Raw genomic sequence first — 14,666 nt, 5'->3', positions numbered from 1 at the left:
GCTTGATTTGAAGAAAATTGTGAATAAAATTGAAATTGCAATTTCTGAGAGAAAAAAACTCTGATACGTACCCGGGGCTTCCTCCCGCCCCATAAACACACCTAAGTCGCACGCCGTCCTCCCCCGGTCTGCCGTTCAGCCACGGTAAGCCCCAGTAACAGTTTCAGTCGATGCCAGTCTGGATCTACTGCGCACACGCAGACCTCATGTGCATGCGCAGTAGACCGGGACTGACGTCACTGAGCTTGTTACCGGGGCTCACCGCGGCTGAACGGCAGACTGGTGGAGGACGGCGTGGGACTTAGACATGTTTATGGGGCGGGAGGAAGCCCTGGGTAAGTATCAGAGCCTCTGAGTCTCTTTAAAGTAAACACTGTGAAGGATTGCGGAATAGCCGCCGCGTGCTCTGACGGCGTGGCGGCTACTTCCGCGTCCAGTCCGGCGGTTTACGCGCGGCGACATGTGTCTGATGTGGTACAGCCTTCCTGTGCACATAGGCTGAGGAATACACGCGCGCACGCAGAAAGACAGAAGCTTTATGAGGTTGAGAAGATTCCGGACTCCCGGCTGGTGCAAAATTCTGTGCAATATTTGGTACACTGGAAAGGTTATGGTGTGGAGGATAGAACTTGGGTACCAGAATGCCGCATGCACGCAGAGGAATTGAGGAAAGAGTTCCATGACTTACATCCTGGGAAGCCAGGTGGGAAGTGTCCGGAGTCCACTCCTGGGGGGGGTACTGTGAAGGATTGCGGAATAGCCGCCGCGTGCTCTGACGGCGTGGCGGCTACTTCCGCGTCCAGTCCGGTGGTTTACGTGCGGCGACATGTGTCTGATGTGGTACAGCCTTCCTGTGCACATAGGCTGAGGAATACACGCAAGCGCGCGGAAAGACAGAAGCTTTATGGGAAGCAGAGAAGGATCAGCTGACTCCTTTGGTCAGCTGATCTCAGGATGGATGCGGATTGGCTGGAAGGGACTGGGCGGCGCTGATCAGCGCTGCACTATATAACCACTCGTCCCTCAGTCTCACGTTGTCTGCCGTTGCGAATGCTTTATGTGTTAGCACACAGACCTCAGTCAGATCCTACAGTGTGTTAGAACCGGGAGGACCTGGGAATTCACACTGAGCTAGATTACTCTCGTATGTTATGCTATAGACTAGTTCCAGGGTGTTGTGACTACGGACCTCACACCCAAGCCTAGGATACTGTGTCAATGCTATGTTATGCTATAGACTAGTTCCAGGGTGTTGTGACTACGGACCTCACACCCAAGCCTAGGATACTGTGTCAATGCTATGTTATGCTATAGACTAGTTCCAGGGTGTTGTGACTATGGACCTCACACCCAAGCCTAGGATACTGTGTCAATGCTATGTTATGCTATAGACTAGTTCCAGGGTGTTGTGACTACGGACCTCACACCCAAGCCTAGGATACTGTGTCAATGCTATGTTATGCTATAGACTAGTTCCAGGGTGTTGTGACTACGGACCTCACACCCAAGCCTAGGATACTGTGTCAATGCTATGTTATGCTATAGACTAGTTCCAGGGTGTTGTGACTACGGACCTCACACCCAAGACTAGCACTGAGTACTTGTATTACCTTAGCCCGTCTCCAGGGTGTAGAGAGCTAGGATCTCACAGCCAGTTAGGGCAAGTCTGTTCATCTTAGCAGCAGGGCATCCTGCAACCTAGCCTAGGCCCCTCTCCTAGGGAGCCTTTAGCCTATAGGGATTCACCCACAGTCTGGGGTGAATTCCTTTCTTCTTCTAACCTCCAGCTCCTCTGGTGGTTCTCACTCAAAGTGCTACTGTTACACCAAACACTCATATCTCAGGTGTCCAGAGGTTAGACGTACCTGGATTATTGGTGATTCTGCAGATCATCCATAATCTGGTGTATATCTGCATTACTGGTGATTCTGCAGATCGCCAATAATCAGATTCTCTCTGCGTGTTGACACCAATCGTTACAGAACGGCAGACCCAAACAATATGGACGCACTTGACAGTCGTCTGCTTGCACTCACCACCTCGGTGGAGAATTGCATCAGCGTGCTGGATAGTCATCAGACCCAGATCAATGCCTTGTCTGGGTCTATACAAGCCCTTCAGATGACTGTTAACGCAGTGCGATCCCCTCTTGTTACAGACTTACGTATGCCTGTGCCCAAGAAGTTTTCTGGTCATAGATCTGACTTTCGAAACTTTAAAAATCGAGTGTTATCTTACTTTGAGTTGAGACCTAATGCTTCAGGTACTGTCGCACAAAGAATTATCTTTATTAAGACACTGTTGACTGGGGATTCCCAGACCTGGGCATATGGTCTTCGACCAGGGGATGGGGCCCTGACCTCTGTGGAGGAATTTTTCAAAGCTATGGCTATAATTTACGATGATCCGGACTTTGCTTCGACCGCTGAGCGGAAGCTCAAGATGTTGCGGCAAGGCAAGGATTCGGTAGAGACTTATGCAGCTGAGTTCAGGAATTGGGCGGTGTCAGCTAGATGGGACTCATTTGCGTTATTAGATTGTTTCTTGTCAGGATTATCAGATGCAGTGTCTAATCTGATGTTGGGATATCCTGAGCCAAAAACTATTGATGAGGCCATTTCTCTAGCGATCAGAGTGGACCGTCGCCTACGGTACCAGAGACAAAGTCGGAGCAGGAATAGTGTGAGATACGTTTCCTATGCTTCCTCTCCACCTACGTCACCTCCCCCTGAACCTATGCAGATTGGTCGGTCAAAATTGTCCCGGGTCGAGCAGTGTCGTAGAAAAGCTGAACAGCTCTGCTTGTACTGTGCAGAGGAGGGTCATAAAGCACAGAACTGTCCCAAAAAGTTGGGAAACGCTGCCGCCTAGGAGTGGTCAGAGGTAACACCCTAGGCGCGCAGAATTTACCTCTCAAAGACGATCGCTTGCTCCTCCCATGCGCCATTTCTTGGGAGGATCATACAGTTTCTACTGAGGCCTTTCTCGACTCTGGCTCGGCCGCCAATTTTATTGACTATGATTTTGCTAGAAAATTGGGAATTCCTATTGTCCCATTAAGTCACAAGGTGTTAGTTACTGCGGTGGATGACTCTCCTCTGCAGAGTAAATACCCTCTGTCTCAGACTCCGGAGTTGGGGGTCACCATAGGGGTTTTACATAGAGAGAGTCTGCAGTTTTTTGTGTTACGAATGGCAACTTCCACCATTATCCTTGGTCTGCCATGGTTACGACTTCACGCCCCTCAGATTGATTGGGCCTCTGGTCAGCTAACGAGCTGGTCTACCCGCTGTTATCATCATTGTTTGGCGAAGGTAACCATGGGTAACACCAGAATTCAGGTGGAAGGATTGCCAGAGCAGTATAAAGATTTTGCTGATGTCTTTTGCCCTAAGTCAGCAGACAGACTACCTCCTCACCGTCCCTTTGATTGTCCAATTGATTTAAGATCTGGTTGTATGCCTTCTAGGGGTCACCTTTATAACTTGTCCGGGCCAGAGAAGTTGGCAATGCAGGAGTACATCAAAGAAAATTTAGCCAAGGGATTTATCCGCCCCTCCCGGTCACCTGCGGGCGCTGGGTTCTTTTTTGTTAAAAAAAAAGATGGAGGCCTCCGTCCCTGCATTGACCATCGGGGTCTAAATAAGACACACTGTGAAAAATCGTTACCCATTACCTCTAATTGACGATTTATTCTCCAAGATCACCAATGCTAAAATGTTCTCGAAATTGGACTTAAGGGGTGCATACAACCTGGTGCGCATCAGGGATGGTGACGAGTGGAAGACGGCCTTTAATACACCCGATGGACATTACGAGTACTTAGTGATGCCCTTCGGGTTGTGCAACGCCCCGGCCGCCTTCCAGGAGCTTATTAACGAAGTTTTCAGACCAATTTTGGGTACATTGTATGCCAAACTGGAAAAGTGCATTTTCGAGGTGACCTCTGTTGCGTTTTTAGGGTATGTAATATCTACCTCGGGCCTCTCTATGGACCCTGGGAAAGTCTCTGCTGTACTGGACTGGCCACAGCCTGTAGGTCTGAAGGCCATCCAGAGATTCCTGGGTTGTGCGAATTACTACAGGAGACAGGGCCGGATTTGTACTTTTCTCCACCCAAGGCCCACTGTCACCAACCGCCCCCCCCCCCCCCCCCACCCGACAAGCTTCTATGCATTTGGTATGTGCAGCTTTTTAGCATGCGCATGCCCAGTGCACAGGAGCGTGAGCATCAAGCCGTCCCAACTGGATCTCTGTCAGAATACGTAAACTAAGAATGTGAAGCTTTACTCACTTAGACTTCTTACAGTCCCTAGAAGTCTATCTGCTCTAGTGCTACAGTTTCACTGTCCTATGCCGCTGTCCCCGCTGTAAGATCGCTAACCACTCCCCCCCCCCATGGGTCGCAAGCTTGTGCACATGCACGCCTCTTGTAATCATGCTCCCATAGCTGGGAGCATTCTGTGCTTGCACGGTTCACAAAAATGTAGACTGAGAAAGCGCAAAACTCATCTATTCATGGGAGCACGATCACAAGAGCCACACATCCACACATGCACAGAAGCCTACAATGCATCCAGGGGTGAGTGATGTTACAGATGGGACAGCAGCAGCCTGCAGGACAGTGGAACTTCAGCAATGGGACAGATAGATTTCTAAGGGACCCAGGTAAGTAAAGTTTCACTTCTTTATTTTAAAGTAGCCATATCTGGGGGCTTCTTACCAATACCCCTAAGGTAGATGGCTTCTCTTTTTTGCTTTGCTTGGGGCCCCTCTGTTGCTGCGCTGTGACCCCTTTAATGCTCCATCCAGCACATGTTCTGTCCTCTCCATGGTGTGATGTGAAATCATGCTCCCAACTAGGGATACATATTACGATTGGTACATCTGTTCTGAATGCTTTAAAATAGAACTCAAATTTAACTTGATGCGCACTGCAGAGGGTCAGTTAACTTACCCTTGTCTCCACCTCTGTGCACTGTCCTCCACATAGCATTTCAGCTCTCCACCTACTCCATTGTTCACAGCTGGAAGTAGATGGAGAGCAAAAATGCAACGTCGAATGCAGCACACAGAGGTGGTGACAAAGACAAGTTAACCAACCCTCCGCAGTGTACATCAGGTTCAATATGAGTTCTGTTCAGAACCAATGAGAACAGCGGTACCAATTGAAACACTCATCCCTATTCCCAGAACAAAATGGCACCTCCATCAGCTAGTGTGAATTTAACCACCCTGGCGTTCTGATAAGATCGCCAGGGAGGCTGCGGGAGGGTTTTTTTTAAATTAAAAAAAAACTATTTCATGCAGCCAACTGAAAGTTGGCTGCATGAAAGCCCACTAGATGGCGCTCCGGAGGCGTTCTTCCGATCGCCTCCGGCGGCCAGAATAAACAAGGAAGGCCGCAACGAGCGGCCTTCCTTGTTTTGCTTACACCGTCGCCATAGCGACGAGCGGAGTGACGTCATGGACGTCAGCCGACGTCCTGACGTCAGACGCATCCGATCCAGCCCTTAGCGCTGGCCGGAACTTTTTGTTCCGGCTGCGCAGGGCTCAGGCGGCTGGGGGGACCCTCTTTCGCCGCTGCTCGCGGCGAATCGCCGCAGAGCGGCGGCGATCGGGCAGCACACGCGGCTGGCAAAGTGCCGGCTGCGTGTGCTGCACTTTATTTGGGGCAAATCGGCCCAGCAGGGCCTGAGCGGCAGGCTCCGGCGGTACTGGACGAGCTGAGCTCGTCCATACCGCCCAGCTGGTTAAAGTACACTTACCTTACCTGAGGCTTCTTTCAGACCCTCATAGCCTTACAAGTCCCTTGGTTCCTGCCTGGTCCATTCTGTTTTGTCACTCTCTGTCTAAAAGATCACAAGTCGTGGGCTACTGCGCATGTGTGGGCCAGGTCACACATCTTCTTGATCGTGCTCCCTTGGCTAGGAGCATTCTATTCATGCGCAGAATGCACCCAGTGGCAGGAGCACAATTAAGGAGGTACACAGCCTGGACCACGCATGTGCAGTAGCTCACGACTGGTCTAATGGGCAAGCTTTCGGAGGGAGACAGCGACACAACATAACAGACTGGGAGGAAAACAAGGGGCTTGTAAGGCTATGAGGGGATGGAGGAAGTCCATGTAGGTAAAATAAAAAACTTTTTCCCTAAGGGACATTTTAAAGGAAACAGTTTTATACTTACCTTGGGCTTCATCCAGCCCCTTGTAGTCCATCCGCTTGATTGCCGCTCTCCTGATCACCTCCATTCTTCCGCAGAGGAGTCCGCGATCCAGCCCAGTCACATGGCAGAGTGCATGTGCAATCCCAGGAAGGGCCACAGTTAGAAATCCTGTGATTGGGAGCCTTGCGCACAAGCCTAGTTACAGTCTTAATGAACTGTGCTTGCGCAGGACGCTCTGTGCCATCGGAGCGTGATTGGTTGAGGACTCATGGCAAAACTGCACATGCGCAGTTAAGTGCGACTGAGCAAGACAGAGAGACCAAGGATGGGGACTGGTAAGAAGCCCTCCATATAATTTTATTTTAAAATAACATTTAGTTTCTAAAGGGTGGAGGGAGGGAACACAGCGAACATCACCACCAGTGTTTTTAAATGCAGGAAACGTTAAGTTGACTTACTTTCATCTATAGCAGCCTGAAGGAGGAGACACCCTGAAGACTGTGCACAGCAGATAAACTTCTTTTAGCACGAAATGGGGTCAGCGCTTGTGCACTGGGGCTCTCTCATTAATCCACCATCAGCCCCAGCGGCACCGCGAGACCTCCCCATACACTTCACACTCCTGGCTTAGGCTAAAGTCACATGGCGGTGGCATAGTATCATCACGTGACTTGATTGACAGCGGAGCCGGGCTGAGAGATGCGCCCACTGCCTGTCAGTAGAAGCTGTGCTGCCTGGGACTCCGAAACGAGAGTCTGCCTGTTGGCTGCTGCAGGCTCGCTCTCACTCAGCAGCAGCCTCACTCCACCGCCGAATGTCCTTAATCCTCTCTCTTCCTCGTATCCGGCAACTGTGGCCGCCCCTTCCTGACCTGCTGTGTGAGTCACAGGCAGACAGCCACAGAGCAAAGCGGGGCGGGCGGCTGCAGACTTGTGGAGCGGAAGCGCGGCTCAGACAGTAGTCGCTTCACATGGAGGGTGACGGATACTGTTAACCTGTCACCGGCCCCACAGTATATGGCTAATTTCGTCGCCCTAGTCCTGTGCCTCGGAGGCCTGCCCACAAATCCGGCCCTGACAGGAGATTTATTAAGGGGTACTCTACAGTGGTTGCGCCCCTCACCAGTCTCACTAAGACAGGGGCTGATACTCACCACTGGTCCGAGGAAGCTCTTACGGCTTTTGATACCCTAAAGAAACTGTTCTGTTCTGCTCCTATTCTGAGACACGTCGATGTCACCTTTCCGTTCATAATAGAGGTTGATGCCTCTGAGGTGGGGGTGGGGACTGTGCTGTCTCAGCGTTCCGGTTTGCAGGGTAAGCTTCATCCATGCGCCTACTTCTCCCGTAGGTTTTCCCCAGCAGAGAGAAACTACGATATAGGCAACCGAGAACTCCTGGCCATCAAGTTAGCCTTTGAGGAATGGCGACATTGGTTAGAGGGAGCAGAACATGTTATTACAGTTTACACAGATCATAAAAACTTGGAGTACATAGAGAATGCTAAGAGACTCAGTCCCTGACAGGCCCAGTAGTCACTGTTCTTTTCCAGATTCAGTTTTGTAATTACGTACACTCCTGGTAGTAGAAACGTTAAGGCTGATGCCTTGTCCAGGTGTTTTGGGCCCGAGACGGCACAGCCCTCGGCACCTGAGACTATTCTGCCTCGGAGGGTGGTTTTGGCAGCCACAGAAACCTGGAGGGATTGGGCTGCCACCCTGGCCCCATATCAGCAGGATGTCCCAGAAGGAAAGCCCGAGGGAGTGTTGTTTGTGCCCCTGCCCTTCCGCCTACAGCTCTTACAGCTGTTCCACTCCCATAAGAATGCTGGTCATCCAGGGGCCACCAGGAAACAGGATCTCCTTGCAAGGTGTGCATGGTGGCCATCATTGGCCACAGATTGTAAGGAGTTTGTGAGAGAGTGTGCTGTGTGTGCTAGGAGCAAACCTTCCCGACAGGCACCGGTGGGAACTTTGCAGCCTTTGCCGGTTCCAAGTGAACCGTGGACTCATCTATCCATGGATTTTGAGGATGAACTCCCCAGATCTGAAGGCATGACTGTCATCTGGGTGGTAGTAGACAGATTCAGCAAGATGGCCCATTTTATCCCTCTGAAAGGACTCCCCTCCGCCCAAGAGCTGGCTAACCTCTTCATCCAGCACATTTTCCGGCTGCATGGCATTCCGGAGAATGTAGTGTCAGATAGGGGAGTCCAATTAGTTTCTAAGTTCTGGAGGGCATTTTGTCATCTTATGGGCATGGATCTTTCATTTTCATCAGGCTACCACCCGCAGACAAATGGCCAGACCGAGAGGGTCAACCAATCCATGGAACAGTTTCTCAGATGCTATGTGGCTGATGCGCAAACCGACTGGGTAAAGTTTTTACCTTTCGCTGAGTTTGCGCACAACAACCTGAAAAGTTCTTCCTCCGGGTTTTCACCTTTTCAGGTAGTGTCGGGAAGGTCCCCTAAGTTTGCTCCTTTGCCAGTGGCATCTACTCCTTTCCCAGAATTAGAGGATTGGCAGGTGGCGTTAAAACAAATTTGGGCTCTGGTGAAAACAAATTTGGGGAAGGCTTTCAAGTCTCAGAAAAAGCAGGCTGACAAGAGACGCTCTGCTGAATGGGACTTTTCACCAGGAGATTTGGTCTGGGTGTCTATACGACATCTGGCATTCAAACAACTGTCACCCAAATTAGGGCCTAGGTTTGTTGGGCCTTTTCCAGTGACCAAAAAGATTAATGCTGTCACTTATGCCGTTGATCTTCCTACCAGTATGCGAGGTGTAAGATCATTCCACGTGTCATTGCTCAAGCCGGCAGTACAGGTGGATTCCACCCCCCCCCCTCCTGTATTAATTGATGATCAACCCGAGTATGAGGTTGAGAAGATTCTGGACTCCCGGCTGGTGCAAAATTCTGTGCAATATTTGGTACACTGGAAAGGTTATGGTGTGGAGGATAGAACTTGGGTACCAGAATGCCGCATGCACGCAGAGGAATTGAGGAAAGAGTTCCATGACTTACATCCTGGGAAGCCAGGTGGGAAGTGTCCGGAGTCCACTCCTCAGGGGGGGGGTACTGTGAAGGATTGCGGAATAGCCGCCGCGTGCTCTGACGGCGTGGCGGCTACTTCCGCGTCCAGTCCGGCGGTTTACGCGCGGTGACATGTGTCTGGTGTGGTACAGCCTTCCTGTGCACATAGGCTGAGGAATACACACACGCGCGCGCGGAAAGACAGAAGCTTTATGGGAAGCAGAGAGGGATCAGCTGACTCCTTTGGTCAGCTGATCCCAGGATGTATGCGGATTGGCTGGAAGGGACTGGGCGGCGCTGATCAGCGCTGCACTGTATAACCACTCGTCCCTCAGTCTCACATTGTCTGCCGTTGCGAATGCTTTATGTGTTAGCACACAGACCTCAGTCAGATCCTACAGTGTGTTAGAACCGGGAGGACCTGGGAATTCACACTGAGCTACATTACTCTCGTATGTTATGCTATAGACTAGTTCCAGGGTGTTGTGACTACGGACCTCACACCCAAGCCTAGGATACTGTGTCAATGCTATGTTATGATATAGACTAGTTCCAGGGTGTTGTGACTACGGACCTCACACCCAAGCCTAGGATACTGTGTCAATGCTATGTTATGATATAGACTAGTTCCAGGGTGTTGTGACTACGGACCTCACACCCAAGCCTAGGATACTGTGTCAATGTTATGTTATGCTATAGACTAGTTCCAGGGTGTTGTGACTACGGACCTCACACCCAAACCTAGGATACTGTGTCAATGCTATGTTATGCTATAGACAAGTTCCAGGGTGTTGTGACTACGGACCTCACACCCAAGCCTAGGATACTGTGTCAATGCTATGTTATGCTATAGACTAGTTCCAGGGTGTTGTGACTACAGACCTCACACCCAAGACTACCACTGAGTACTTGTATTACCTTAGCCCGTCTCCAGGGTGTAGAGAGCTAGGATCTCACAGCCAGTTAGGGCAAGTCTGTTCATCTTAGCAGCAGGGCATCCTGCAACCTAGCCTAGGCCCCTCTCCTAGGGAGCCTTTAACCAATAGGGATTCACCCACAGTCTGGGGTGAATTCCTTTCTTCTTCTAACCTCCAGCTCCTCTGGTGGTTCTCACTCAAAGTGCTACTGTTACACCAAACACTCATATCTCAGGTGTCCAGAGGTTAGACGTACCTGGATTATTGGTGATTCTGCAGATCATCCATAATCTGGTGTATATCTGCATTACTGGTGATTCTGCAGATCGCCAATATTCAGATTCTCTCTGCGTGTTGACACCAATCGTTACAAACACAAGGGGCTCGATTCACAAAGCGGTGCAAAGTGTTTGCACGCGAGTGAAAACCCCTTTATCACGCCTAAACTCAGTTTAGGCATGATAAGAAGAAACTCGCGCGAATTTTCCGCGCGCAAAGTTTTGCGCGCGCAGCCCCCGGCGCTTCGCGCGAAGCTCCCATTAAGCCCTATGGGACTTTGCGCGCACGCTTACGCGCGGTAGCTTCGCGCGAGTTACAGCACAAAGCGGTGATAACTTTGCTAGTGCAAAGGTTATCACGCCTAAAGTCTTTTAGGCGTGATAACTGAGTTATCACCGTTTTGTGAATCAGGCCAAAGGTAAAAATGCTGCAGAAGAACCACACACATAGGGTTCAACTTTTGCAGGTCTTTGGGCCAGCACTGGAAGAAGAGTTTTAAAGAAACAGAGCCCTGCTGTGGCCCGACATATCTGCTATTCTTCTTTCAATGCCACAGCTCTAAGACAAGACAAGACAAATAACATTTATATTGCGCTTTTCTCCTGGCGGACTCAAAGCTCCAGAGCTGCAGCCACTAGGACACGCTCTATAGGCAGTAGCAGCGTTAGGGAGACTTGCCTAAGGTCTCCTACTGAATAGGTGCTGGCTTACTGAACAGGCAGAGCCGAGATTCGAACCCTGGGCTCCTGTGTCAGAGGCAGAGCCCTTAACCATTACACTATCCAGCCACTGCTATAGAATGTATAGTAGCACTTCCTATTTCCTTATATCCCTTTACTATTCTCTGTCTACTGTTTGCAAAAGAAAGCTCAGTAGAATTTCTGAAAAATAGAAAGTAAAACAGATTTTGTTTTGTAATAGCACTGGATGTCCCAGGATTATTTGTTGCCCAGAGGCCCATTAGATCCCTGAACTCCAAGTTACACAGTCACCTCTGACAAAGTCACATTATCAATTCAGTAGAGGCCAAAGCCAAATATTTATCTGCTTGATTCAGTGCTGTACTCTGACCGTATCTGATGTATGTAGCTAGATATGGGAAGTACCAATATTCCCGGATAGTTTTGTACCCCCCACATACACACACATATACACACATACACACAGTTTTTTTTGATAGTCCAGTGGTTCGCCCATCCCCCTACAGTATATCTTGGCAGTTTAATGATTTTCCAACCCCCACAGTATTTCCTGGTGGTCTAGTGATTCCCTCCACGGTACACATCACCCACAGTATTTCCTGATAGTCTAGTGGTCCTTCAGTCTTCCCTCTATATTCCCTGGTGGTTTAGTTGTCCCTGCCCTTCTTCCGATAGCTTTCCCTGGTAGTATAGTGGACCCCCAACAGGGGCATAGCAACAGCCCCTGCAAGGAATGCAGTTGCGGGGGGCTCCCAAGCCTGGTGAGGGGCCAACCCAGGGCAGTTTTCAGCTGCAGGAGGGGGCGCTGCAGGAAAGGGGGCATTGGGAACACAGCGGCGGGGAAGGGGGCCCAACTCCCCCCCCTCACCTCACCCCCCCCTTCAATGCTTACGGCTCCCCCCTCCAGAAATGATGGCAGGGGTGGGGACAGTAGGCGGGGTCTCACCTCTGACTTCCGCATTTCAGGCGGTAACGAAGCTCTGCGTGCCTACGTCTTCTACATCTCCAAACCGCTGACTCTACTTCCTGTCAGCAGCGTTTTGGAGACATACAAGGCACAAGAACACAGAGGGGTGGGGAAAGGCCATTCAAAGTTTTGCAGGGGGGCCCAGTGATTTCTAGTCATGTCCGTCCCCCAACCCTCACAGTAATCCCTGGTGGTCTAGCAGTTCCCCTAACCCCCCCCTTCAGTATTCCCTGGTGGAGTTCTAATGGTCCGATATCCCCCCACGATATACCCTGGGCCTGGAGGCCAGGTAGCCCCCTGGGCCGGACTGGGCCACTAGAGGGCTGAAGGATTCTCCATTGTTGTTTGCTCACCTCCCTCCTTCCCACTCCTAGGGTCCCCCTCCAGTGCTCTCCACCCCCTCCATGCATAATGTCAGCAACTGAAGCATGAAGACGCTCACGTGATCTAGCCAGTGATCTGCCCTCAGTAGCCACAGAGCTCACTCTTCTTCCTGCAGCAGAACCAGGAAGTGGAGGGAGCACTGAGGCTATGGAAGGCAGATCGGATGGGAGACCTATGCCAACTGGATCATGTAAGCGTCTTCATGCCTCCACTTCTACTACTGTGCTGGGGGAAGGGGGGACCACCACCAGGGACTCCTCTGGCTACCTATGGGGGTAGAGAACTATCTATACTGGGGGACAACTTTATGTGCCTTTGGGAGGGACTACATATATGGGCAGGGCCGTATTTAGCATAAGGCATTGTAGGCACGTGCCTACATGCGCCTGAAGATGGAAAGGCGGCTCACTCTCCTCTCCGAGTGCCTCCCTCTTCCCTTTCCTATGCAGAGTCTTGATGAGAATGTCTGCCTCTAATACTTTTAGCCATAGACCCAGCTCTCAGCCTTCCACTGACCTCTTGCTACCCAATACTGAGGATCCTCTAGCTACCTACTTGGGCACGCCTCTTGCTACTGAATATTGAGGGTACATCTGTCTACCTAATTCTTAGGGGCACCTATGATGAATGCAAGAGAGGTAAGCGAAAAGTGACAGCTGGGACAGCCAGCCCACTCACTATGCAGTTCGTCCGAAGTTTGTATGTTCATGGAGGGTGAAGTCTAAGGTGCCAGGACATCTGTGCCTATAGGCTCCTGTGATGTAAATCCGGGCACCTACGTATATGGGGACACCTACTAGCTCTACCCCCCATCTGCATATAGCTTTCCCTGATAGGCTAGTGCAATCCCATCCCCCAAAGTATTCTGCCAGACTCCATGCTGCAGTACCTGTTCTACTGCCTTGATGTCAGCCCTGGGATGTTAGGGTGGGGAGTGCGCCCTTATGACTCTGCACCCAGTGGCTGGTGCCTCTTAAGCCTCTAACGAGAATCCAGCCAGTCTACTGCGGCCCCGATCCCCCTCAGTAATCTGCCTGGTAGATCAACTAAGCCAAACTCAGAATGAGGACATTGTTCTCCTACTCACTCCGCCTCCTCCAAGCTGCTCCGTCATGTGCTGTACTATCGGCCCTCCTCCCCTCTCCATACCAATAGAACGCATTACTAGCTTACAGGCTAGCAAGGGATCACGCCCCAGTCACTGCCAGGCACTAGTCCTTGTATGTGTGTATGAGGCTTAAAGCAAACCTGAACTGAAAATGAAAAGTCAAAATAAACATACACACATCATACTTACCTCCCACGTAGTCTACTCATCAATCTCTTACTCCTTTCCTGGGTCCTTTTTGTCCACTGTGATCAATGGAATTCTCCATCCTCCATTTTGAAAATGGCCATTACCCCATAATAGCTTCCTGGTCAGCATACATTTAAATTGTAATATCACCTACTTGAGCCATAGGTAAACATGGACATTATCTTGCTGATCAGTTATCCTTTCAGTTATAACTGACAGCAACTGATATATTTCAGTTCTGACAAACTGGAAGAAATCGTTGTTTATTTTAAATAATATTACTCAGTTCAGGTTCACGTTAAATACAGTAGATAGTCCTAAAACCTTATACACAGTACAAGGCTTCACAGAGCCTGTCTATTTGTCTGTCTATCTATCTTCCTCTATCCGAAGGACCTTACCAACACACATCAGGGAAGAGCACAGAAGTCCTTATATATGTATGATGTATGATGTATGATACATTACAGCTGCCTGTCTGTCTGTCTAGCTACACATCTTGTCAATGCCAGTAGTTATGGATAAATCTATGGAACTTACCATGGCAGCTGCACTGGAGTCCTGTATGTGAAACGCAGTGGCAGAGTTTAATGATTATCTTTTGCATGTCATTGAAGCTTGGCTCTCCACAACACACTTCCTCTTTTTTTTTTCTTTTCTTGGCTTGTAGTTAATTTAGCCTTATTGCAGAGTGCCGCTCTCTGCTGTAGGCTGTGCAGGGTTTTCTGTCCCTGGACACAGATCAGTCGGCATTTAAAAAGTGTATGTTTTGTTCAGCAAACATGTGCAGCAACACCTGAGTCATATCAGACCATAGAGCAGGTTAAAGAAACTGGAGTCATAAAGATCTTAAAGGACAGCTGTAGCAAGAGGGATATGGAGGCTGTCATGTATTTCCTTTTAGACCATACCAGTTGC

The 14,666-nt window shown here is 50.0% G+C and overlaps 1 protein-coding gene across 3 annotated transcripts in view; it reads right to left on the bottom strand.

Annotated features, from left to right (window-relative positions):
- FYB1 (FYN binding protein 1) overlaps positions 1-14,321 on the bottom strand; it is a 226,512-nt gene extending 212,191 nt beyond the window's left edge. For 2 of the 3 annotated variants that reach the window (XM_068250375.1, XM_068250408.1), the window contains exon 1: positions 14,289-14,321. In XM_068250375.1, the coding sequence (XP_068106476.1) occupies positions 14,289-14,291 (3 nt within the window). In that variant the 5' untranslated portion in view covers positions 14,292-14,321. Of the gene's footprint in view, positions 1-13,748; positions 13,841-14,288 lie in introns of those variants that run through there. The other variant, XM_068250401.1, reaches the window with a different exon arrangement.
- Positions 14,322-14,666: the final 345 nt, after the last annotated feature.

The sequence above is a fragment of the Hyperolius riggenbachi genome, chromosome 1 (genome assembly GCF_040937935.1).
Source record: "Hyperolius riggenbachi isolate aHypRig1 chromosome 1, aHypRig1.pri, whole genome shotgun sequence".
Lineage (NCBI taxonomy): Eukaryota > Metazoa > Chordata > Amphibia > Anura > Hyperoliidae > Hyperolius > Hyperolius riggenbachi.
Note: the sequence above shows the minus strand (reverse complement) of the source record. Positions and strands in the feature narration are given on the sequence as shown.